This window comes from Helianthus annuus, chromosome 16 (assembly GCF_002127325.2).
Source record: "Helianthus annuus cultivar XRQ/B chromosome 16, HanXRQr2.0-SUNRISE, whole genome shotgun sequence".
Taxonomy (NCBI): Eukaryota; Viridiplantae; Streptophyta; class Magnoliopsida; order Asterales; family Asteraceae; genus Helianthus; species Helianthus annuus.
The window spans coordinates 202,857,742-202,885,526 of NC_035448.2; the positions used below are offsets into that span (position 1 = coordinate 202,857,742).

The window sequence follows — 27,785 nt, forward strand, 5'->3', positions numbered from 1 at the left end:
CTATTATGCTATGTAAACAAACTTGTATACTCGCTCATTGCCTTTGCATTGAAACTCTATTTTAATACATGTTGCAGGTTGACTAATGAAGTATGGATGATTGATGAAACAAGTTTAGGGTGGACTAGATACACACCTTTAATCTATTTATCTCTTAATGTTATGTTATTTGTTGAAACAATGTTGTTATTTCTTTTCGAATCTTGTATGACATTTAGTATTGCAATGAAATTTGAATTAAATTAAATATTGTCACATAGTGTTATGAAGTCTCTAGCAATCTATACACACTTCGTCTCATCCCGATGTTTCCGCCATCGGTTGGGGTGTGACACAAACAATGAGCTAAAAGTAAAAGGGGTGACACGAGATATACGAGGAAAGCCCTTGATCAATCTAGATCGCCGACACAAAACCTCGGGAGCTGACAATCGCAGCTGCCTTGTTCTTCTTATTACTTCAAACGTTAGGATACAGTGCAGGATATTGATCAGATCGCTAAGTGTTACAATGCTTTTTGTGAAAGTGAAAGTTACGAGAGAGTTAAAGTGTTAGAGAGCAGTGAGTGTTGTTTTGTCCTATTCGATCTGATTTATCCATCTATTTATAGCAAGTAAACGAAAACAAAATCTCCTATAAGTATGGGATGCCTTCGAACATTCTTTAGTAGCCGTTGGAGACCAGGTAAAGCGGGTTCAACGTCCTTCTTTGAACAACTTAGAGCGAGTCTTCCGGAGAAAAGGTCCTCATGAACGTTGTAAGCTTGGACTCATATTCCTGCACATAATCCGTTAGTGATCCTCAGGATATCATCCAGGATGTTACCAATATCCTGAATGAGTATCCCGGGCATGAACATATATCATATAACTAAGATATAACTTAAGATATTACCCAGGATATGGGCTCAGAATTTCACCAATAACAGTATATATGTGAGTACAAAACTTGGAGAAAAAGCTAATCTATTTTTGGTGTTGATGATAATAATAATAATAATAATAATAATAATAATAATAATAATAATAATAATAATAATAATAATAATAATAATAATAATAATATATTAATAACATAGGGTGGGAGTTGGCTACAAAGTCCATTTTTCCTACAAAGTGTAAAAAGTCATATAACATCGTAATGTCAACCATAAAACACACTCAAAACCCACAAATAACATAGTGAAGATTACTAAACACCATATTTGTGGGTTTTGTATTATGTTTTGGATGATAAGACTTTGATTATCGAATGGATAACATTAGTGTGTTTTATGTTGATTATCCTGTTGTGTTTTATATTCATAGTTCTATGATGGTGTGTTTGAAGTTTTTATGGATTGTTAGGGTTTGGATATTGTGTTTTAGTGATCTTCACTCTGTTATTTGTGGGTTTTGAGTGTGTTTTATGGCTGAAATTATGGTGTTTTATGACTTTGTACATTTTGTAGGAAAAATGGACTTTGTAGCCGAACCCCACCCTAAGGGTGCACGGGGTGTAAGCGGGGAGTCCATTCGGTGACCCCATTCACCTAAGGGGAACACCGCCGCCATCACTTAGGTGAGTGGTTTAGGGGAGTGAAATGGGTGGGGATTCACCGAAGAGAGGGGGAGGAGAGAGGGAGGAGAGAGGATGAGTGGACCAATGAGAAGTTTTCTTTCTTTTTTTCTTTTTTTTTAATAAAAAACCAAGTCACCTAAGAGGGGAGTGCCGCCATCAATTTAGGGTGTTAGGGAAGTTTAAGAGGGGAGTTGACGTGGCACACGAGGATTGGTTTGGCGTAAGAGAGGGGACTCACCTCTTAGGTGAGCACCCCTTACACCCTAATAAGATATATGTATTAATTAAAAATATTTAAAATCAAAGGTGTCCATCACATGTTCATTGAAGCCAAAACCTGACCGTTGCTGGCTTGCTGTCCAAAGACCTTAAAAAGTCATATATTCCTGATATGTTTTTTATTATATCTTATAATCCAACGGCAATATTTTACTAGCCGTTGATTTCAAATATAATTACCCCTTCAGAATCCCCTTTTTCTCTCACTCTTTGTCTTCATTGTTCTTCATCTTCTTCCAGTTAATGCACCCTAAAAGTGTGTAGATTTCAAGGGTGTTGTTCTTAAATTAAATGCTCTTTATCTACACTCCAGGGTTCTTTGATTTGTGGGTTTCTTGATTGATTGATTATTCGAGATCTTTTCGATTAGTTTCTTCAGGTTTTTGTTGTTGTGAGTAATGGATATTTCAGTAGATAACAACAAACCCACAAATCTACAAGGTAAATCTTGATAATAAAACCCTAAATTATAAATCTTGTTTATGATAATGGGATTTTGGTTTTGTTTTTGATATGGGTTTAGCTGAATCTTAATAATAAAAACCCTAAATTTATAAATCTTGTTTATACAAATCAAATTTTCTTTGTGTTTTTTTATATGGGTTTGGCTAAATCTTGATAATAAGAACCTTAAATTTTAAATCTTGTTTATAGAAATCAAATTTTGGTTTTGTTTTCTATATGGGTTTAGCTGAATCTTGAAAAAAAAAACCTAAATTCAGATTTGAATTTAGATCAACAAGTTTGAATTTTGAAAACCCTTTTAACAGATCTAAGATTGATTAAGTTTATAAATTAAATTGGGTATCTTTTTTATGTGTTTGCAAGTCAAAAGTTAATTCTGGAGTTACTTGCATCTTACACATTTGAATTCCTAAATCTTGACTTTAGTGTTGACTTTAACTTTGACTTTAATTTGTGAAATTATAGGAGAGAAGATGACCAGTAGGAAATTTGGGGTTGAGATCAACAATAACAGAAGAGCTTTGGGTGTGATTAATCAGAAAGGAGGAGCCCAGATCTACCCTTGTGCTGTCAACAAGAGAGCTTTATCACAGTATGTGTTCAATATAATATTTAAAAAAAGAAAGTTATATATAAATATATTTTCTTTAAATATAATTCCCATGATATAGATATAATTTATCTGATTTTTTAATGTTATTTTATCTTTAGAGCAAATGGAAACAATGAGAACAATGATGTTAATCAAGTTCATAGACCAATGACTAGGTATTGTAACCTTTGACTATGGTAAAGTTTAAAGTTTGAATCTTTATGGGTCAGATTACTGATTTACTTGTTCTAATAAAGGAAACTTGCTGCTCAAATTGCCAACAAGAAACAATGTGCTCCTGAGGTACAATTTAAATTTCTACATACCCATGAACAGTGTTGCAGAAATCGGCCTAGGCGGCCGATTAATCGGCGCCTAGGCGCTAGGCGGCCACTTACTGCCTAATTTTGAGCTAGTTGGTCAATTAATCGGCCATGGTCAAAGTCGGTGCGGTACCTAGGCGGTCCTAGGCGGTCAAAAATCGGATTAATCGGACTATATTAATCGGTCAAAATCGGTCCTAGGCGGTCAAAATTGGTCAAAATCGGTCAAAATCGAACCATACCATCTGAAACTTGAAGTATTTATGTGAATTTTGAAGTATTATTTTTATATTATTGGGTATATATATATAATTTTGAAAAAATACATATAAAAATCCCATTCCGATTAATCCCGATTAATCCTGATTAATCCCGATTAATCCTGATTAATCCCGATTAATCCCTAGGCGGCACCTCACCGCCCGACTAGCGCCTAGCGCCTTCTACAACATTGCCCATGAAGTTTTTTTTTTTTCTTTTTCAATTTAATATATATATTTTGTTAATAACCGAAACATGTTAATCGAAATCAGAATGTTTTGAAGCCGAAAGAATCGAGTGAGAGTTTTAAGATCTTTGAAGATGATGAGGATCAACCTGTGCCCATGGCATTGGAAACAGCAGAGCCTCAAAAAGATCATATGGTATTGATTTTTCTGCATTTTTTGTGCATAATACCATATTAATTTTAAAAAAAATAATAAGAAATAATTGATATATTTTTATAACAGGAGGTTGAAATGGAGGACATATTTGAAGAACCAGTTGTGGATATAGATATTTCTGACACCAAAAATACTCTTGCTGTTGTGGAATATGTTGAAGAACTTTATGCTTATTATAGAAAGATGGAGGTAACAATTTTGATTTTAAAATGGTTATTTTTTTTACTATTTATATATTGAGTGAATTTCAAGGATTGTCCTTTATCTTTATACCTATTTTCAGGCGTTGTCCTTTATGTTCAAAATTGACGAGTTTTGTCCTTTATGTTTTCATATCATACACGTTTTGTCCTTTAGGCCTAACCCAGTTAGTTTTTTCAGTTAAATTTAGTCATGTGCTTTGCACATGAGGGCATTTTTGTCAATTCAAAGGTTGCAGAAGCTTTGAGCTGTAAATCTGCCGTTGAACTTACCTTTGAATTGACAAAAATGCTCTTATGTACAAAGCATATGACCAAATTTAACTGAAAAAACTAACTGGGTTAGGCCTAAAGGACAAAACGTGTATGATATGAAAACATAAAGGACAAAACTCGTCAATTTTGAACATAAAGGACAGCGCCTGAAAATGAGTATAAAGATAAAAGACAATCCTTGAAATTCACTCTTATATATTTTTGGAATGCTTTATATAGGGACCCACATGACAAAGATTGTAACTTTTATGCTGTGAATTGCAGATTTATGGTATGGTTTCTCCAAACTATATGCTAACACAACAATCTGACATCAATGAGAGGATGAGATCCATACTAATTGACTGGCTAATTGAGGTAACTTAAATTTGAAATCTCTATCATACCCTTTAAATAGAGTAAACTGCCATTTTGGTCCCTGAGGTTTGGTCACTTTTGCCACTTTAGTCCAAAACTCAAATCTTTTGCATCTGGGTCCCTGTGGTTTCAGTTTTATTGCCATTTTGGTCCAAAAATGAAATCAGGTCATACTTGTCTTATAAAATCTTGCAATTTTGTCATTTTCCTCTGGGGCGAATCAGGTCATATTTGTCTTATAAAATATGGTATTTATTTATAAAAAAGAAATGATCATTTTGCCCCTGCGGAAAAAGACAAAATAGCAGGATTTTATAAGAAAAATGTGATCTGATTTCATTTTTGGACCAAAATGGCAATAAAACTGAAACCACAGGGACCCAGATGCAAAAGGTTTGAGTTTTGGACTAAAATGGCAAAAGTGACCAAAGCACAGGGACCAAATGGCAGTTTACTCCTTTAAATATTATTGTTTGTATAATTAATAATTACCTAAAAAGATTTTTTTTTTTTTTTTTTTTTTAAAAAACAGGTGCATCACAAGTTTGACCTTCAACATGAGACACTGTTCTTGACAGTTAATCTCATAGACCGGTTTTTGGCTAAGCAAAATGTTGTTAGAAAGAAGCTGCAGTTGGTCGGTTTGGTTGCGATGCTTTTAGCGTGTAAATACGAGGAGGTTTCGGTCCCGGTTGTTGAGGATTTGATTTTCATCTCAGATAAAAGCTTACTCAAGAAGTGAAATTCTTGAAATGGTACTAAAATGTTCATTAACAATTTCTTACAGATTTTATTGAAATAGTAATAATTATAATTAAATATTTTTTTTTTTTTTGTGTTTATTAAGGAAAAGTTAATGTTAAACACATTGGAGTTCAACATGTCAGTGCCAACACCATATGTGTTCTTGAAAAGATATCTCAAGGCGGCTCAATCCGATACAAAACTCGATCAAATGTCGTCTTTCTTGATCGAGCTCTGTCTTGTAGAATACGAAATGATCAAATTTGCCCCGTCGTTCTTGGCCGCGGTTGCGGTCTACACCGCTCAGTGTACGCTATACGGGTTCAAACAATGGTCCAAGACGTGTGAATGGCACACAAACTACTCTGAACATCAGCTTCTGTAAGCCCATACATCATGGTTTTGTTGACTGACTGTTAAGATAAATTTATGGTTTTGTTGACTTTTTTTGTTGACTTGTGTTATAGGGAATGTTCAAGGATGATTGTGGGATACCATGAAAAGGCAGGAACAGGGAGATTAACAGGAGTTTATAGGAAGTACAACACTTCAAAGTTTGGGTATGCAGCAAAGTGTGAGCCAGCAAAGTTTATTATTGTAGATGAGGCACAAGCACAACAATAATGAGTGTAGTTTATGTTAACATAAACTTTGGGGTTGGTATTAACAACTGAGGTATTCTGTAGGGGGGTGGTTTAGAAAAAAAGTTTACTTACTACAATGGTGGTTCAAAATGTGTGAACAACCAATGTTGAACATGCTCTACCAATTGAACTTGTTATTTTTTTTATTCCCAATTTACAATAATGAATAACTTACATTTTATAATACATATTGTTATTGTTATAATGTTTTTATAGTATTTGATTTGTTTTTTTTATTACTTAACTCACGGACCCCTCGCTTTTCATATTTTCTCTCTGCGCCTCTCTCAAAGCCAGGGTGGGCGGCCGCACCCCTTGAAAAAAAAAATTAGTGTATATTTTAGGCAAAAAACACCCGACCGCACTCTTTGACAATATGGTTGAACACCTTATCCGCACCCCTCAGCAAATAATTTATAGGTCCGCCACTGATGCCACGTTGACCCACCGACATCATTCGCTGGTCCACTACGGATGCGCTGAGGGTGTTTAGTGAAAAGTCATTGCTAAAGCAATCATCATATGACATATGTCCAAGTAGATGCATAATTTTTTTTTTAACGGCAAATTTGGATCACTGGAGTGTCATTGTGCCACCAGCGGAATCACCCGATCATATTCATCTCCAGTAGGCATAATGCCAATAAATGTGGGAAAACCCCCCTTGTGAGAATCGAACCCAGGACCTATTGATCCCAAAGCCTTATCTCACCCCTAAGATGCCACTAGGCTATAAAGCCATGGGCAGTAGATGCATAAATAGGGAGCTCAATCTAACAACCATAATAACTAACTTCAAAATCCATACAACATTTCCTAAATCTAAGCACTTTTCTGTTAACAACAATTGTGGGGGTCTTCTTCACTCTCCCCTTTCCATTTTTAAATCTATCTTACCAAAATTTCTTTACGAATTCAATCTAAATAAATACAATACGGATCCATAATCGAAGAAGATAAAGGATGGAGAAGATGGATCAGACCGCGAAGCTGTATTCCCGCATGAGATTATGGGAGTTACCTGATCAATATGTTGTAGAACCCATTGATGGTTCTTCTGGTTCTTGTTTGGCTGTTAATCATGATGGCTCCATTACTCTTCTTGGTTCGTTTGTTTGTTTGTTTGTTTGTTTGTTCTTCTCAGATTTGCAACTCATGATTTATTTGTTTGATTCAAGATGATTACCGGTATTGTGATAACTGATCAAGACACTTTAATTGGGAAAATCTCAATTTGAGAATTGAAACTAATAGCCTATAATTTGAATCAGATGACTAAATAAAAGCATGAATTAATAACATGTACAATACACGCGTTTTACAAATGAGAAAAAAAAATGGATTGACTTTTTTATACCGATCAAAATGATGTGAAGGGCAAGCACAATTACGTCTCTGTTGGAGTGAGATTGCCCTTGATGACGAACTAAAAGTTAGGAGTGTCATTGGTCACATTACCAATATGAATTAGTATCAGCCACTAGGTCATAGTTTGGATTAGAGTTAATTACTGTTTTCGTCCATGTGGTTTGTAAAAAATCACTATTTCAGTCCATTAGTTTAAAAATTGCGATTTCAGTCCCTGTGGTTTCACTTTCGTAACCATTTCAATCCCCGTGGTTTCACTTTCGTAACCATTTCAATCCATTTATTCTGTTAGTACAGGGACTGAAATGGTTACGAGGTGGACTGAAATGGTTACGAAAGTGAAACCACAGGGACTAAAATCGCAATTTTTAAACTAATGGACTGAAATAGTGATTTTTGACAAACCACAGGGACGAAAACAGTAATTAACTCTTTGGATTATTAAAATCCAATTTAACCGAAAGAAATGGAATCAATCAAAGTGGATCGGTCCAATAGTTAGGGTAAACCGCCTATCGCATTTGTCACAATGTCCGTTTCGTTACGCTAATTTCGCCCATATTTTACTAGTCTAAGTTCCCCATAATCCTTAAGGATCAAAAGTTATGTCGGTTTTAAGTTGGCGTCCCTTTTCTAGCCCACTTGGTTTTACCCTTTTGCTCCTGTGAACTCTTGGATTAGCTCCATGCCTCCATATCAAACATGTTCATACAACTTTTGTTTATGTAGATGAAGTCCCACATTGTACCAATGTTCGTGTCCCGAAAATCCAGACAATTTATGGTGTTATTGGGATGCTAAAGCTTGTGGCAGGTCAGATGATTTTCTAATCATTGTAACTTGTTTTTCATGCAGTGAAGCTTTCATATATACAACTATCTTAAACTGTTTCTATATGTTGGCAGGATCGTATTTAATAGTTATAACCGAACGTGAATGTGTTGGATCATTCTTAGGCCATCCCATCTACAAAGTGTTGTCGCTAAAAGTCTTTGCGTGTGATCGTTCACCGAAAGGATCCCACGATGAAAAGGTGAAATGATTTTATAGGTGATTAGCTTATGAGATTTGTGTAACCTTTTCCATTTCTTGCAGAAGATGGAGTCGGAGTTTTATAGTCTGTTAAAAGTTGCGGAAAAAACACCTGGACTTTATTTTTCATATGATGTCAATATAACGCTAAGGTTTGCTTTTTCTCCATATTTACGAAAAAATAAGGATTTTTTCGAATGTGAATGATGACTTTTGTTAGGGCTTAAACGAGACGAGCCATGCCTGGCTAAAGTGAGCATAACCGTCTCCGCTCATTTATCTTAACGAGCTGAAATGTTGTGCTCTAGCCAGCTCATCAAGCCGGCGCGTTTTTTTAAAGAAAATTAATTTTATATCTCTACACATATTTACACAAAAGAATTTATAATTTATATATAATAAAATTTGTGTTATACTTTTGGGACATATATTAAAATTTGGGTTTTAATTTAAATGAACCTAACGAGTGAGCCACCAAACCGAGCTTACCTTGGCCCGTGCTCGGCCCATTTACAAACGAGCCAATTTCGAGCGAGCCGCGAGCTTTTTGAACAACCCTTTACTTTTTTGCCTTTTTGCAGCGCCCAACGGTTGAATGACTTGGGTGAAGAATCAACCAGACTTCCTCTCTGGAGGCAGGTAAGTATTGCTTACATTAATAGAAATCATGGATCTACCATTGCCGAAACTAGAGTTGGCAAATTGTGCGGGATGGGTCAAAATGGGTCGGGCCGGTTTAAGCCCATCAATACTTTTTATGTCCATTTTGTATATAATTTAGACTACTATTTCTTTTTAGCTAATTTTCCTTCTACATTCGACCCGTTATCAATGAAATAGATGTTGGAATTTCCTTGACACAGGCAGAGCCGCGGTTCCTATGGAATAACTATATGTTGGAGCTTCTTATAGATAACAAGGTTTGACTTTCTATTTCATAAAAAACATTTTAAACACAATTACCTGAAAACTTTTCATATTCCTGACAACATTTGCAGATGTTGGATGCATACATTCTTCCTGTTATTCAAGGAAGTATCTTTTTATTTTTTTTTTATCAGAAATATTTATTTTTTTAATTAAAGAAGTGTTTATTTCATTTCATTTCCTTAACTTTCTAACAGCTTTTCAGAGCTTTGAAGTAGCAATAGGCAAAGATATTATAGATGTCACCCTGATAGCAAGGAGGTGTACTAGGAGAAATGGTATCGTTCGAATATTTTTCATAATGTTCTCTTAATGCATTCAAGTCAAGCGCAAAGGTGCTATTTGGATTTGCGTTTTGAAAGTGATTATATGTTGTTAAATAACCAACATTATAAAATAGAGTTAATTACTATTTTCGTCCCTGTGGTTTGTCAAAAATCACTATTTCAGTCCATTAGTTTAAAAATTACGATTTCAGTCCCTGTGGTTTCACTTTCGTAACCATTTCAGTCCCAGTGGTTTCACTTTCGTAACCATTCCAATCCATTATTTTGTTAAGTACGGGGACTGAAATGGTTACGAGGTGGACTGAAACGGTTACGAAAGTGAAACCATAGGGACTGAAATCGCAATTTTTAAACTAATGGACTGAAATAGTGATTTTTGACAGACCACAGGGATGAAAACAGTAATTAACTCTTATAAAATATGTTGTAATGGAGTAAAGTACACGGATAGTCCCTCTGGTTTTTCAAAATTTTCGATTTGGTCCCTAGCTTTTCAAAAGTACACAGATGATCCCTGTAGTTTGCAATTTGTAACGCATTTAGTCCCCAAATATTAAGAACGGAGTATGAATAGGGACTCGGATGTGGAGAAGAGGAGCGGATGCAGATGGGTACGTCGCAAATTTTGTGGAAAGTGAACAAATATTACAATTCAAAGGGTACACGGCATCATTTGTACAGGTAAAGTTTTGTACCGGTTATCATTAGTATTAAAATCTTACATATTATTTTGATTTAATCATTATAGATACTGGTTCTTAGATTTTCTGTTTGTAGGTCCGAGGGTCGATCCCTTTTCTCTGGGATCAAATTGTTGATTTGTCATATAAGCCAAAGTTTGAGATTCTGAAACCCGAGATAGCAGTGAGTGTATAATGCTTGCTTAATTGGGTGTTAACTATTATTTTCACATGTATTTCCTAATTAGTCTATACTTTTGTATAATTATTTCTGCAGCCTCGAGTTGCTGAGAGCCACTTTTTCGACTTAAGGAAGAAATATGGAAATGTTTTGGCCATTGATCTTGTCAATACGGTATAGTAATGTCATTACAAAAGTTATATTATTTCTCTAATTATTTTATTTTTTGAGTGAAACGAGTAAGAGGTTTAAAGAATTTAAAATACTCTTTGGACAACTTTCAACCCGTTTGGCCTGTTCGGCTCTTTTGACCCGTTGTTCTTTAATTTTACCTTTTTGACCGGATATAAATAAACAATAAACACAAGCCGACTCATTCATAAGTAAATACGTCAACATCGCCACTTTTGTTCTTGTTATTTTATGTGGATTTGTTGCACATATTATTTTTTTATAGCACGGTGATGAAGGACGCTTGACTGAAACTTTTGCCACTTCAGTGCAGAATATTCTTAACGATGACTTGAGGTAGATTTTTATCTAATATTTCCATTTTTTTTCGTATGAGACTTGCTATATTTTCTGTTATGTCTGCAGATATTATCACTTTGACTTCCATAAGATTTGTGGGCATGTTCATTTTGAGCACCTAAGCATCCTATATGATCAAATTGAGGATTTTCTCATTAAAAATAGGTAAGAATATATTATTAAGGATATTAATATTATTGTTGTGGTCAATTCCTAAGGAACTTTTGACTCTTTGGTTGTGAGCACAATGTATTTACTTTATTTTCAATTGGTAGGTACTATTTGTTAAATGACAAGGGCGAAAAAAGTGATACGCAAATTGGAATTGTGCGGACTAATTGTATAGATTGTTTAGACCGTACAAACGTCACACAGGTATATTACTCTTAGAGGTGGCAAAATAGGTAGCTCGTTTAATGAGTAATTTTTTACTCAACCATCTTTTGACCATTTATTAAAACCACCAAATATAATTGATTTATACAACATTTATATTATATTTTTTTAATTAAAATAATTTTAGAATGTTGTAGTCGTTAAATATACACTTGGGTGATTTTTGACCGAAATTCTTTTTTTTTCTACATTTTTTTTATCTGAACCGTTTTAGATAAAACGTAATTTAAATTGATTTCACATATAATTACTTGTTCATATGTAAACTGTACTTTTGTGTTTGTGTAGAGTATGATTGGGAGAAAAATGATGGAATATCAACTTCAAAGGCTTGGTATATTTGATGCAGAAGAAACCATTAACACATATCCAAGTTTTGATGATTGCTTCAAAATATGTATATCATAGTGTCAGATTTTAACTTTTTGTACTATGATCATCCACAATAAGGAGATTTAAAAACACTAAAAAACGTGTCTAATTAACTGTCATATAAAAAAAAAAAAAAAACTCTCCTCAAAAACATTCAAAGCACACCCAATAAGAAACATTAAAAAATTAAAACATTGACACATTATCACCACACTTTAATTTTTTAACCGCTTATTTCTCTCTCTTTATATATATCAATTTTATATTATATGGTACAGTGGCCCCCACTCATATCCAAATTGTCTTTTTTTTTTCCCCAAGAACTACAACCCAAAAACGAGCTATACAATAATAACACCTGACGGTGTGGCCTTTTTGAGGCTAAAAATGAGAAAAAAAACACCCTATTGTGGATGCTCTAATTTATATAAATTATCTTGATGGGATATGTTTCCAACAGTATGGGCTAATCACGGAGATGATATAAGCATCCAGTATTCGGGGACGCCTGCTCTAAAAGGTGATTTTGTGAGGTACAACAACGTGAATTTTCTTTGTGATTTTGATACAACCAAAATGATATTTCTTAAAATAAATGATTTTGATATTTCTTAAAAATACAAAATATAATCACAAATGGGCGGGTTGGGTAACAAGTCAAAACTTGTCAACTTGGAACTAATACACATTGTACTGGTCTTTGTCTTTTAGATTTGGTTATAGGACGATCAAAGGAATTCTTATAGACGGCTGGAATGCTCTAATGCGCTATTACCTCAATAACTTTGTTGATGGTACAAAACAGGTTAGGGCTTTATTTTTCAGTTTCTATAGTAAATAGAGGTGTTTTGGTTTGATATACCTTTTATCTGTCATCTAAACTTGATACATTTTAATTAATTACTAATGTACTTATTTTTAAACTATGTAGGATTCGGTCGATTTGGTGCAAGGGAATTACATTGTTTCTACTTCTCGAGACAAGGCATCTGGGTTGAAAAAAGAAGGCATGGAAGCTATTGCAGTGAGTATCGTACACTTAGGGCTGTACGCGAACCGAACGTTCAGCGGGAAGTTTGTTTATGTTCGTTCGTTTAGTTAATGAACGAGAACGAACAAGATATTTTGTTCGATTAACTAAATGAACGAACACGACAAAGGTCTCGTTCGTGAATGTTCGGTAATATGTTAATTTGTTAAAAGTTTTTAATGTTTTCTAATATTTCACTTTCCCTCTTAATTTTTACTTTTTCACCCCTTTTTACTTTCCTCCATAAATATTAGTTAATAATTACATTTAAAAAAGAGTAAAATGTAAACTCTTATCTAAACATATGAAGAAATTGGACACTAAATACCTTTTTTGGGATATGTCTAAGTAACTCTAGATAATTATGTCTTAAGTTAGTAAAACTTGATTATCATACATTGCTTGTTTTAGAATTCTTGTGTCTTGAATTTTTTATTTATCATTTAATATGGTTGTATTTGACTATACGCTTGTGTCAGATTTATAAGGTTAATGGTGGTTTTTTTTAATTAATTTCAAGTTTAATGTTCGTTTGCGTTTGTTTGTGTTCGCAACCCGTGTTCATGAACTATTTTAACCCATGTTCACGAATTGTTGGCGAACAACTAAAATTCCTTAACAAACTAACACGGACATAAACTTATGTTCTACATGTGCTCGCGAACAGTTCACGAACATCGGCATTTCCTTAAAAAACGAACACGAAGATGGCCTTGTTCGTGTTCCTTAAAAACCATTTGTTGCTATATTTCCCATTGTTAATACAAGTCATTAGAATCAATAATCACTTACATGGAGTTAATGTTTTTGCAGCCACTCTTCCCTCTTGTTTTAGGAGTAATACTGATGGGTATCGTTTTCGCATTGTTGTCACTTATGCAAGGTGAGTTATAAAAATCTTTCTTTTACTTTTTAAAAGAAATAATAATAATAGGGTAAAGTTCTTGTACAAATAATCTTAACATACTAAACATACAAATTGAAGGAAAACTCAAAAAGACAAGGTGACATGTTTGTAATTATCAATAACTATCAAAGTTACTCTACAAATATACCTAAAAAAACCTAATCACTCCCCCCACCCCCCTCCCCCCCCCCCCAAAAAAAAAAAAAACCTAAAAAAAACCTACCCCCCCCCACCCCCCAAAAACCTAACCCCCCCCACCCCTCAAAAACCTAAAAAAAAACCTAACCCCCCCCCCCAACCCCCAAAAACCTAAAAAAACCTAACCTCCCCGCCCCCCCCCCCCACCCCACCCCCAAAAACCTAAAAAAAACCTAACCCCCCCCCCACCCACCCAAGCTAAAATGCTAAAAACTAAACCCCCCAAAAAACCTAAAAAAATCTAAAAAAATAAAAAAAACACACAAATTATTTTATTTTATTTTATTTTTTATTAAAAAATCGCTACTTTTAGTAGCAGCAAAAAAAAAAATTTGTTTTTTTTTTTTTTTTTTGCTAACGAAATGTAGCGATTTTTTAATAAAAAATGTTAAAAAAAAAATTTGTGTTTTTTTAGGTATTTTTGGTTGTAACTTTGATAGTTGGTAGTAATTACAAAAATGCCACCTTGTCTTTTTGGGTTTTCCTTCAATTTGTATGTTTAGTATGTTAAGATTATTTGTATTTGATCTTTTGCCAATAATAATAATCATTTTCAACAAAATAAAACTCATTGATCATGTTACATGTTATGCAGTTGGGAATGATTTCTGGCAATTGCCCCTTTCTATTTTCTGGGCAACAATGAGTATAGTGATAATAAAATGTGTTCTGGCTAATGGTCGGGCTTTCTGCAACAGACCCCGCCTGAACAAACCAACACGCTGATTTTATAGTTCATATATATAGCTCACATTGTTCATTGTAAACTGTATGTTCTTGGTTCTACCTGTATGTTCTTGTTCTTGTCCTAGTAATAGTAACTCCTTTGAAACTTCAAAGTCTCCAAAACCAGACGTCGTAAGCCCATCTCTGTTAGATATTTTAGTGGAATCGGGATTAACTTGATGACTAAAAGGAATTATAATATACACTGAACAAGTTAGGAAGTGCGGGAGTGCACGCTTGTTTGAGTGGTTATAATTCTGAGTTCGGGCGCAGCTCCGAATGGGAGTTCTAAGGAGGCAACACCCTTTTGGCGGGGGTCCGGGGGCAACGCCCCTGGGAGCAGGGTCTAAGGGGTAGAGCCCCCCTAGCTGGGTCGAGCTTGGAAAAATTTTATTTTGATTAAATTGTTTTATAAAAAATGCCTTAGAAATTAAATTTTTCAGAATTTGGACATTATTCTCACACACACATACTATTGTTCAGTTTCTCGAATTCAGAGTTGTATCCGATTGAATAATTCGGGAGAACCACCAAAATAATTTGATCTGAGAATGATTACATGCCTCTTGGATTATCTGTTGATTTCTAAATTCCCCAACAATCTCTGGCTGACTGGCTGCAATGCTTTTGCCGAATACAATACGAATTCTCATACACACACATACCGTTGTTCAGTTTCTCGAATTCAGAGTTGTATTCGATTGAATTATTCGGAAGAACCACCGAAATAATTTGATCTGAGAGTGATTACACGCTTCTCTGATTATCCATTGATTTCTAAATTCCCCAACAATCTCTGGCCGAAACGCTTTTGCTGAATACAACATGCATTGTCGTTTGCCATAGCAGAAAGTCACTTAGCCTCGTCTCACCCGAACTTCTAACTAAAATATCAGGGTCTGGTACCACACCCATATACGTATGCTTCTCCCAGCTCACCACCTATATGCTCTCTCCAACTCCACCAATGTCCCCATTACTGTTTCCATTCAACTCCTAATGCGTTATATAAATATTAGATGTGACAATTTTGACTCATTTACTTATAAATTATGATTGTATTATATAGAATTATAGGTAGAATAAAAAAAATGGCGAACAAAGAACGTGTCAAACAGGTCAAACATGGTAAGAGTGGTGTAAAGTTTCATTTTATTAAAATAAATATATAGTAGTATGTGTAGGTCCATTGGCGGATCTAGAAGACAAGTTCCGAGGTTCCTATAAAAAATAGATGTAGGGGTATCCTAAAATTTGCTTAAGGCTACCCCGATAAATAAAACGGAGAGAAAATATTTTTTTGCACTAATTTTACACTCCGTCGACAAAGTTGAGGGGTGGCCCGGTGCAACCCCTCCTTGTACATTACAACCGCCCCTACGTAGGTGAACCAATAACCCGACATGGTTGATGTGAAGCTGATCTAAAAGTTAGCATGCTCATACTTGAACAAGCTAAACAGAGGCAAATGAGGCAGAAAATAACTTAGGCCACGTTTAGAGTTACAAGGCCATAAGTAATGGACAAAAAGGTCTCGACGAGCTGAACTATGAGCAAATAAAATAAAAAATAAGCAGTTGGTTCTAGATGTGGAACCCAAATTCCATCATTTGGAGCCCCAATCTCGACATAAACACCAATTTTTATAAATTTAATTTTCTAGGTGGAACGTGCTCTTTGATTTGAGTAATTCACACCATTTAGAAGGTCAATTATGTACTCAAGTCAATTTCATATTTCCTACTTTGGCTCAACCTGCCATATTTATAGTCACCATAAAAGGAGTTTGGCTTAATAGTTTAAGCATTTGATAATATCTAATTTTTTTCATTGGGATCATTCCCTCTTTTATTTATTTCACTTTTCCTCCATGCCTCATGTCTCTTAGACCGTGTGTAGTGGGGCGTGATTTATAAATTTTTTTCAAAAAAAAACGCCATATAACGCCCCGGTAACCACTACATCCGGCGTTACCGGGCGTTATTTTTCAAAAAATATGAATCAGGCATGATTATTAAAACGCCATTTTGCATTGTTGGAGCTTTGACTTATGTTGACCCACCAATGAGAAATCACTTTGTTGTTTTTTTTTTAAGGATTGAAAGGGGCATTATTTGGGCATTATTCCCACTACGCCAATTTTGCAATAACGCCCCATGCTGACTGGGTTGCCACGTGTCGGATAATGCCCCACGGTGGGGGCATTATATTTCTTAACCACTACACATGGTCTTACTATGAAATAATATGTATCAAGTATGATAGGGTTAGGGTTAAGAAACTTAGAGGAGAAGATACGTAATTCTCTGGATGCAGCCTCCAGGGAAATCAATTGACTTGTGAACCAAAAACAAATACCAAGTTCACAATAGTCACCCACAAAAATAGAAAAAAGCCATAATAGTCCCTGAACTCATGCAAATAAAAACAAACGAAATATTAAACGTATCAAGACTCCCTTCTTAGCCACTTTTGTCCTCAAGAGTGAGCTCGGAGAAATCCGAAAATCGCAACTTCAAATCATCAAGGAACTCCCATGTAGCATCTTGTACCGTTTGCCCCTTCCAACTCACCAACACTTTCATAGCAGCCCGATTACCACGTTTCACCAACTTACGGTCAAGCACGGCTTGTGGCTGGAGCATAAATCGGGAGTCATTCGGCAGCGGAATTACCTTAGTAAGCGGCCCAACAGCCCCCTTGAGCAACGAATGCGTAATGAACTTTATTTACCCCTCATGTAGACTTACTTATGTTTAACTTTGGTATTTAAATCTTAGTGCAAAGTTGTATTGATGTTCATGGTAGATTTGTGATATGTTGAGTATTGAGAGATGGATAGGAAATGCAATGGTAATGAATGCGTAATGACCCACTTCAAGTGGGTCGAAATGTTTGGAAAGTATGATGTTGAAATGGTTAAGTAAAGACTTGTTAACAACGGGCTGAAATGATGAAAGTGTGTTAAAAATGTATGGTATGTAATGACCCATTACGGATGCGTCAGAAGGTTTATACTTTGAATGTTTCCGAATGTAAGGATGAATGGTATAAAGAAAATTTACGCTAGTAAGGAAAGAGTGACTACAACAAGGATGTTGACAAAATGATAAATTTGTTAACGGGTCGAATAATGATAAGTGAATGAAAGCCTTGAATTTTGTTTAGTAATTGAACTAACAAATGTTTTGGTGTTATGTATGATAGGTAAATCTCATGCTTAGGATGGCGAGCTCGGATCGAACACACCACACCACCCATATATGCGCTTTCGGTTAAAGTCGCTTTCTTGTAAAAGGGTCAAAATGGTTTTTGTGATGTAATGTTAAACTTAAGTCTAGGGTGTTCATAAGTAGTTGGATATTTTCTTTAAAATCTTATTTTGGGTAGTTTGGTCAAAATACTTGTAATGAATTTTGTATGGTTGCAACCTTTATATCTTTAAAAAAAATGTCGTAGCACTTAATTTTGAATGAAGTTTGTTAAAAGCAGGGAATCGACTGTTGTACGAACGGGTCATGCCCAATTTTTGTTAAAAATTAGTATGTTATTTTTGTCTTTTTCGAATGTGAAAAAGTGGGTGTTACAACGTAAGTATACTGAACCACACGTACGTTGCGTCATGTTAACTCACAAAATTTAGAACAAAGCGTATAACAAAACATAAAATCGTTGAACCACACACACATTGTGCCGTGTTAACTCGCAAAATTTAGAACTAAACGTAAAACGAAAAATTTTGCAAAATATGAAAAATATAGGGAATCAAAATTGAAAGTAAAAAAGTTGATAGGTTAAATTGAAAAAACTAAAAACTTTTGGGTTAAAACTACAAAATCAAGTAGTTTTGGATTTAGAGTGAAATATCAAAAAAAAAAATTGAAAAATCCCCAAAACATGGGGTACAACACCTCAAACCATCAACTTGTTGCTAATTTATATTATGTAAATTTGAACACAATTCGATGAAATTGACCGAACAATGGCCAATTTGAACTAAAAAGAAAAGAAAATTGAAACGAATTGGACGAAATTGATCAGACAATTGATCAATCCCAGGCTAATTGAAACGAACCCTAATCACGCATGTTATACAACTAACAACTAATCACACACGTTATATTTTCCCAGCGTACGTTAACCGGGAGTGTACAATATACTTTCTATATATATATATATATATAAGTGCTTTAGTTAAGTGACACATAGTTTTGTCATGGTACAACATGTTTTGCTACATCCATGTTCTATCTGCTCAACCATACACATGGAATACATATGGGACATTTTGGTCTCATATGTGTACTTTTTTATGTATTTTTGGTGTCGGGTTTGTGGCTTTTTAATTTCAGTTGCTCCCTTGGGAGAGATATTTCACGGATCCATATGCATGGGAAGCGTCATTTTAAGAATGATTATCAAGTTGTAGCATCATCCAATGCAAACATGACACGTGGCGCCTCCTAGATGTCTCAGACGTCTTAGAAGCTTCCCAAATGTGCGGAGTTCAGAAGTGTCATACGCTTCCTACGTGTCATGTATGTATTGGACGACGCTTCCCATGCACACGGAGCGTGAAACGTCCTCCCAAGACTTAGGAGGTAGCCATTTTGGAAATAAAGGTTCGTCAGTTGCTATTTTCGAGATTTTCCCCAATCCATATGTGTATCATAAATTTAACGACAAGATGACTTATCCTTGCAAGGTTATTGGACTTGTGGTTGCATTACGAAAGATAAAATATTATGTGAATAACCACTAATCATTCTTATTGTGTAACACATTAGGCAAATATCAGAGACCGATATATTAGAGATAAAGTATTTATAAGGAATGTATGACCTCAAATACCATCAACATCTTAGATAAATCATGAGTGAGAGAAATTTGAGATGTGAGACCTCTTATGAGGTCTCCGATTAGCTAATTAAAGGCAAATGCGCAAGCTTCTATTGGATAAAGTGGATATTATATTAGTTAACAAAAAACAAAGACACAAGATCCTAGTGAACAATCCGAATAAAATTTACTATTATAACATACCAAATGCTACAAACGGACTACGTGATTTGTATCACTGATGTGACATTAAGGTACATTTAGACTGAGTATACTGGGTGTCATATCTATGGGTGTCAAATTCACATAAGTAGGAAGAGGCGTTAAAGATTATGTTGCCTATGCCAAGGAGTGTGAGAGAGGGTGTGATCACACTTTTTTAGCCAATCACACTATGACAAAACACTCACCAACCTTTTTTAATTTTATTTTGGCTTTTTTTAATTTGTTTTAGTTATACACAACTCCACACTTTTGAAAACGTATTTAGTTTAACCCAACTGCGTATGTAGCAAGAACTTTTACACCTTTTATAGTTAAACTAATATTACTATATATTACTATATATTACTAAACAAATTGAAATGAATAGTGATTTTAATATTATAATAATATATAGTCTTTTTAATTCTTTTATTATTTTAATATTATAATAATAGGCATTTTCTTTACTTTTTTAACTTTAATCTTTTTTTTTAATTTTAATATCAGGGCTTGGGATAAGCTTGGTGTCAACCGGTATCGAACCAGTACTGGTATCGAAAATACCGGGACGGTCCTGTTCGGTATCAATACATGAAGATAAAAACCGACACTAATACAGAAAACGCCAAAAGTTGGTGCCAAATTGATATTGGAAATCTTTTGGTTCGGGAAATCCAGTGCTGCTACCCGGTACCATTTGCTCATCCCTGATCACGGTTACCGTACGAATATCGGTATCATACAACTTTTTTTTGTTGATTTTCTTCAACTTTTAAGTTTTTCTTTTTTTTTTTTTTAAGTTTCAGGGGTAGGGATGAGCTCGGTGCCAACCGATACAGAATCGTTACTGATACCGAACATACCGGTTAGGGTACCGGTATATGAAGGTAAAAAACGGTAGTGAACCGGTACCAGGAACGCCAAAAGTCGGTACCGAATTGGTACTTAAGATCTTTCGGTTCGGCAAATTTGGTACCGGTACCCAGAACAATTTGCTCATCTCTGACCACGGGTTTCATACGAACAACATTGTTACTATACAACTTTTTTGGTTGATTTTCTTTCGATTATCTTTTAGTGTTTTTTTCTACATTTTCTTTTTATTCTTGTCAGCAGTTCCATTCGCAGCACACTCGTAGTGATTTCAAAACACATGTAAACACATACTAAATAAAAAAAGAAATTCGCCGTAACGCGACCTAGTTGGTAGTTAAAAAGCGAATTAACAAACCTATATTTTATTAATAAAATATAATTACTTTTTTTAAAGGAGTAATAAGTTGATTGTTGTCATTTTGGACCCTAATGAAAAGTTTAAGCCACAATAGTGGCAAATATAACAAACACAAGGACCCATTTTGCCAAACTTCATAACTTGGAGTCTTAATCATATAAAAACATAAAAAAAAAAAAATTAAAGAAGAACACGATGCACCCAAATTATTCGTAAAGCGCACAAAATTCACCCATCAGAACCTGAAATTGGATTCGAAATTAATGATGGAAGAAACCCTAGAACGCCACACGAAATCAATAGTTGCACCAATCATCTTCATTTTCGTCTTCACTCTCCAGTTATTCGACAAGTATTTAGCACATTTGAAGAATGTAAGTTCCGATTCCGAACGCGCTTTTGTTTAATTATCGCTTGTATTTGTTTCGTTTACTATCGATTGGTTTACACCGTTGATTTTTGTTGGATATGTTATGATTTAACCGTACGAAATTGATGTACTGTAAAAGCCCTAGTTTCAAAGTTCTAATCATCTAATGATCTGTTCTTTTATGCATTCTTAGAATCATAGTTGTTAACGGCAAATAGCGATAAGATACGTAATATTATATAGCGATAAATAGCGGGCGCTAATATTGATGCACTAGAAAAAAAATATATGTAATATTATATCAAAATACCGTTGTATATACGCTATTTTACACGTATATTTAACAAAAAAACCTAAAATCCAGCTATTTTATGATATGGACCAATCGGTTGATAAATAATCCGTTGAGTGGATCAAACTCAAGAAATTAGCAAGAACTAGACTTTGAGATAAACTCTTTTAATTTTTCATTCATACCCAAAAACTAACAATACATATGGCATAAATAGCCTTCAAAACAAGGGAAATAAAAGAAAGGCATAACCGTAAATAAACCACTACCTCCACTAATTACTTTGACTCCATAATATATGACTTATAAAAGTAAAAAGAAACCAAAACATGTTGAACGTGGGCATGCATGTGACGATTACATGGGTTGCACGTAACAATCCCTCCGGCTTGAACAATCCTTGTCCTCAAGGATGCGATCGGAAGATGCTCGGTAACAAGCCACGGTGTCCGCCACTCTGTTCTTTTAACATCATTCGGGCGAGTCATAACAAAGTGCCACGGATTGCGCCACTCGGTCCGTCCCATGGAATCTGGATAAATAATAACGAGCCGCCACGGTGGACGCCATTCACGCTTTCCCGCGAAATATGCAATCTGCACTTCATTTTTTAGATGAAAGTGATCCTTATAATGGCAGGGTTGAGGAGGACCCATCTCAATACCATATGAAGGTGACGATGGCAATATTTTTGTTTGTTTTGGCATGAGGTGATCTTTCTCAAAGAAACGAGGTGTATGTGTGGAAGGCATTAGAAACATGGACATATTGGGTTTTTGTTTGGCATATTGGGTTTCTATTAGGTGAGAGTCACTTTTTTGGTGGTGGATGTTCATTGGATTGGGTCGAAGAGGAGTTGGATCCGAAGGGTTGGTAAGATAAGTTTGTTTTGAAGATGGAGTAAACGGTTCTGGAGATGGCTTAGTGTTTGGTGACGGTTCGGTAGCAACTTGTGGTGGCGTGGCGGAAGCGGTTGACAAGGATGGTGGTGTAGGAGATTGGAGGGCTTCCAATGCGGTTCGAATCGATCGAAGCGCGGTGAAGATTCTTTGAAGTTGAGACTCGTGTCTCGCCAAGGTTTCGCACACATGTTGGCGCCACTCGTCTTCGGATAGAGCTTGAGCGACCATGGTTCACGGTGGATCACGGCTGCTCTGATACCAATTGATATGGACCAATCGGTTGATAAATAATCCGTTGAGTGGATCAAACTCAAGAAATTAGCAAGAACTAGACTTTGAGATAAACTCTTTTAATTTTTCATTCATACCCAAAAACTAACAATACATATGGCATAAATAGCCTTCAAAACAAGGGAAATAAAAGAAAGGCATAACCGTAAATAAACCACTACCTCCACTAATTACTTTGACTCCATAATATATGACTTATAAAAGTAAAAAGAAACCAAAACATGTTGAACGTGGGCATGCATGTGACGATTACATGGGTTGCACGTAACATTTTATAGCTATATTTAACTATGTATAGTTAATATATCAACCGATATATCATATTGATGTGTGCCATAAAACCCACGAAGTCCATCATGCATTTACATTATTTTAGTTTAATTATATCTACATGTATTTCTTTTATTTGTTAGTTTAGTAGTAGATAATGGGTTAGTGGGTGGTTAGATTATTTATTAGTTTCATCAACTTATGTACAGCCTATGTAATGGCTTTAGGTGTTTTGAGATTAATAGGAATGAAAATGATTAGTTGAATCTCTTCCAAAAGTCTATCAATTCTCTCAAGCTTCTATCTTTTTTCTTGGATCAATTGGTTAACGATTAGGTTCATAACATATATCGGTTATCGGTCCCCTGCCGAGATAGCGGTACAAAATATTGGTCAGAATATCGGTACCGATAATATCAACGATATTGTCCGATATTTGACCGATATATGATCGATAAATCACCGATTTTCCCGATATCAGTACCATTATTCTTATTTCTACCGTTCATTTTTCTTCTTATTGCTGCTATTAGTGTTTTAAGTCTTAATTGTTAGTTGTTACTGTTAAATGTTAGTGTTTTAAGTCTTAGGCAGTTCTTACTTGTTACAATTGTTAGTGTTAAATTGCTATATATATAAATTTAGCAGGATATTAAAATTACCGATATCTCAAATATCGGTCCTTGACCGATATCCGATATTTTACCGCATTAACTACTTAGATATTTAATTGCTATTTATATTAAAAAACAATAAAAAAATTAAAGGCCGCTATCTATCGCTACAGACCATATAGCGTGCATGGACCTATACGCCACACTATTCGCTATAGCAACCATGGCGATCGCTATTGACAACTATGCTTAGATTTTACACATTTTTGCAAGCAACTGGATATGATAATCTGAAGTTATAGAAGCTCAATGTGTGGTACATGCATGGTTTTAAAAAACGTTTGAGGCGTGCGCCTCAAGGCGCGCCTCGAGGCGAAACGGCCAAAAAACGAGTCTGAGGCGCGCCTCATGGTGTTTTTAATGTATATGCGCCTCAGAGGGGCTGAGGCGCTAAGAAAGCTGCGCCTCAGGTGCGCTTCAGGGGATTTTGATAGTTGTTTTTGACTTTTTGTGTCAATTTCAAGCATTTCATGTCTTTTTTAAGTGTGTTTTTGATGATTTTGATGAATCCGATGATGAAATTAGTTAGTATTATTATTTTTATAATATATATAATTTTTACATTTTTTTATTAATACCGCCTCGGCCTTACGCCTCGTGAGGCAAAGGGAAAATGCCTCGAAACTCGTTTCCGTTCTTTTAAACCTTGGGTACCTGAGACTTGAGAGGGGCTTGTGTGTGAGGTGTCTGATATTCCACGGTCCTCCCAACCGCCGAGGTGATCCCACCTCGCAGACCGCCACCCAGCAAGCCTGAGTCTGGGGTTAAATCCGCTACCGTAGGGGCATTGGGAACGAGCAAGACTCGAACCCGCCACCTCCGGGTTAGAATGCGGGCTGGTGGCCATTGGGCTGACACCCAATGGTTTTAAGATAGTACAATAGACTCGAACACTAACAGCATTGATAGTGTAATAGATATTAGAACGGTTTTAAGATAGTCTAGGCTCTTTCAATGGAGAATTTGATGTTTCTGTCACCTTCACATGTCAAATTTCTTGCCTATTTGTTATACTTTTGAAACCCTTAAGTCATCCTCATACACTATCGTTGTTTGATAATGCGCACGTGCAACATACCTATTGTGGATATCATTGTCTAAAAAGATTTACACTAACTATCTACTTCTGTTCCGATATCATTTTGTCGTTAAAAGTTAATAATCTTTTCTTGTGTCAGAAAGCGTCCGTAAGTGAGAAGGATGCGCAATTACGTGCCGAAATCAAGCAACTGTCAAAGGAGGCAGCCGCTTTATCAGAGTGAGTACCATCTTCCGTTTCACTCGATCCATATATAAAACTCTTATATGCCAATTTTAGTAGTTTATTCTACAGAATTGGCTTTCAATTTGTTCCTCACAACTTTGACCACATATTGCAGGCCTTCAACATTTGCTCAATCTGCAAAGCTTAGGAGAATGGCAGCCGCTAAGGAGAGAGAGCTTGCAAAAAGTATAATATATATATATATATATAGAGAAAGTATAATGTACTTCAAGGCTTAACCTACATTAACATACATGACAAAAAATATAACGTGCGTTATTATCATAGAACGTGCGTGATTATAGTCCCATGCGTGATTATGTGGTCCCATGCGTGATTATGTGGTCCCATGCGTGATTATACCCCTGATCCAACGGTTACCATTGTCTCCTACGTGATGTATGATAAGGCTTTTTGTATGTTAACCTTACTCTATATATATATATATATATAGGGAGAAGATCATGCGAGAACCACCTCTTATTGCGAGAACCGCGAGAACCAATGTGAACACAACCAAAAATGCCTAAAAATAGCTAAAAATCACACAAATTTTTTTTTTTTTAATATTTTTTATATAAAAATCGCTACTTTTCGAAGCCAACAAAAAAAAAGTTTAAATTTTTTGTTTTTTAAAAAAAAAAATTTTTTGCCACTAAAAGTAGCGATTTGAGCATAAAAAATATTAAAAAAAAAAATTTAGATTTTTTTTTTTTATTTTTTTAGTTTTTTTGGGGGTTTAGTTTTTAGCATTTTAGCTTTGGGGGGGCGGGGGTTAGGTTTTTTTTTTTTGGGGGGGGGGGGGGGGTTAGGTTTTTTTAGCTATTTTAGGTTGTGTTCACATTGGTTCTCGCGGTTCTCACAATAAATGGAGTTCTCGCATGAGCCCCTCCCTATATATATATATATATATGCACACACACACTTTGTTTTACCTCATCTGCTAGACTGATAGATCACATCAATATATTCCAACAACTTTACATGACGATGCAGGCCAAGAGTCAGCCAGCAAGGAGATAAAAACATCAATCGTCCTGTATGAGAAAACGCTGATGATTTCAAAGGTGTTTTTACGTTAACATTTTGATTTATTTATTGATCACAACTTACCAGATTTAATTTGATACACATATTATTATATTCTTCTTTGGCCAGATTCTTACATATCTTATATTCATCGTGTACTTTTGGCGGATTCCTGTGGCTGCCATATCCAAAGAACTTGTGCAACCCTTTGGTAAATCTTTTTTACCCTCTTTCTGTGATTATGTATTATACATACCCATATGTGTATATAAACACGCTTGCAAGTATCACGGTTCCGTCGCAATTTTATGCAGGGAGATTTTTATCCTGGAAAACTGGGGGTTCTGTCAACGACAGTGTAATGGTAAATTACCAATAGCTTTGATCATGGTTGCAGAAATCGGCCTAGGCGGCCGATTAATCGGCGCCTAGGCGCTAGGCGGTCATCTACTGCCTAATTTTGAGCTAGGCGGTCAATTAATCGGTCATGGTCAAAAATCGGTCAAAATCGGTCCTAGGCGGTCAAAAATCGGATTAATCGGACAATATTAGTCGGTCAAAATCGATAAAAATCGGTCCTAGTCGGTTCTAGGCGGTCCTAGGCGGTCAAAATCGGTCAAAATCGAACCATACTATCTGAAACTTGAAGTATTTATGTGAATTTGGAAGTATTATTTTTATATTATTGGGTATATATATATAATTTTGAAAAAATACATATAAAAATCCCATTCCGATTAATCCCTAGGCTGTACCTCACCGCCCGACTAGCGCCTAGCGCCTTCTACAACATTGGCTTTGATACATCTTTTTGTTATGTTTTTTTATTCGTAAAACGTTTGATTGCACCTGCGGCTTTTTCTAGAGTTATCTAGTGATAATTTTATGCCGACGTTGATTGATTAAATGCAGGTTGGAGTGATACCTTGGTTGATACTATCCAACAGGGTCGGCAAATATTTTAGCAATAAAGTCTTCAAGTAGACTTCATTCAAAAAGATTATGGTAATTTTCTGGATTTTAATTAACTGGATACAAAGAGGAGATCAGAAACTGTGCTCGGGTGGTTTCGTAACTGTTGCCTAAAGGATATCTGAAAATGAAACAGTTTTACGTTATCGTTGTGTTATGTTTTCTTTTCTTATAGAGTCAATGTGACAGTTTGATATGCGTATCAGTTTCTGTTTGTATACGATTTTTTTTTTATATATTCGAGTTTAGAATTGTATATCCATGTATGCTGGCTAATGCGTGTTATATGTACATGACACCGGTATATCTTTTTCTGATACGTTATGTCTAATGACGCTGCACGACAATGACATGGTAATTACAAAAGAAACAAAATTTGCGGAATTTTAAGTTGTTTTGGTTCTTTAGCATTAACTGAACTGGAACATGTTTATGTGATTACCATTGTGCATTTTTTTTAGGCAAATTGGATTTAAATAATCTCAACTTGCTCAATTTGGCCGATAATAATCCCAACTCAGTTATTGGCCGATAATAATCCGAACTGGTCCACTTTTGGCCGATAATAGTCCGCCGTTAAAAATAGCCTAACGGAGTTAAGCTTTTTTCCGAATTACAAACCGATGTTTTTTGGATTTTGATCAGAACGAGGATACGATTCGATTTATGTAAAACTTACCTCGAAACGGTGCTTCAAACGACTT

The 27,785-nt window shown here is 35.3% G+C and overlaps 3 protein-coding genes across 3 annotated transcripts; all 3 read left to right on the forward strand.

Annotated features, from left to right (window-relative positions):
- The first annotated feature begins 1,990 nt into the window (after positions 1-1,990).
- Positions 1,991-6,291, forward strand: LOC110915526 (G2/mitotic-specific cyclin-2). The gene is given in 11 exon segments (XM_022160239.2): positions 1,991-2,280; positions 2,764-2,896; positions 3,016-3,072; positions 3,154-3,199; positions 3,753-3,863; positions 3,951-4,073; positions 4,625-4,717; positions 5,250-5,438; positions 5,440-5,472; positions 5,565-5,842; positions 5,929-6,291. Coding segments are annotated over 11 exon segments (1,263 nt in total). The 5' UTR covers positions 1,991-2,237; the 3' UTR covers positions 6,086-6,291.
- Positions 6,292-9,503: 3,212 nt separating this feature from the next.
- Positions 9,504-14,804, forward strand: LOC110918240 (phosphoinositide phosphatase SAC6). The gene is made up of 14 exons (XM_035985710.1): positions 9,504-9,540; positions 9,591-9,710; positions 10,294-10,400; positions 10,497-10,583; positions 10,677-10,754; positions 11,038-11,108; positions 11,178-11,276; positions 11,387-11,486; positions 11,796-11,904; positions 12,340-12,412; positions 12,591-12,684; positions 12,811-12,903; positions 13,723-13,792; positions 14,610-14,804. The coding sequence occupies exons 1-14, from the start codon at positions 9,504-9,506 to the stop codon at positions 14,738-14,740; spliced, it is 1,269 nt and encodes a 422-aa protein (XP_035841603.1). The 3' UTR covers positions 14,741-14,804.
- A 6,390-nt stretch (positions 14,805-21,194) lies between these two features.
- On the forward strand, positions 21,195-27,398 carry LOC110915528. The gene is made up of 7 exons (XM_022160248.2): positions 21,195-21,391; positions 24,995-25,074; positions 25,196-25,266; positions 26,077-26,147; positions 26,239-26,320; positions 26,424-26,473; positions 27,022-27,398. Exons 1-7 carry the CDS (start codon positions 21,281-21,283, stop codon positions 27,091-27,093), a joined length of 537 nt encoding a protein of 178 aa, XP_022015940.1. The 5' UTR covers positions 21,195-21,280; the 3' UTR covers positions 27,094-27,398.
- The last annotated feature ends 387 nt before the right edge of the window (positions 27,399-27,785 follow it).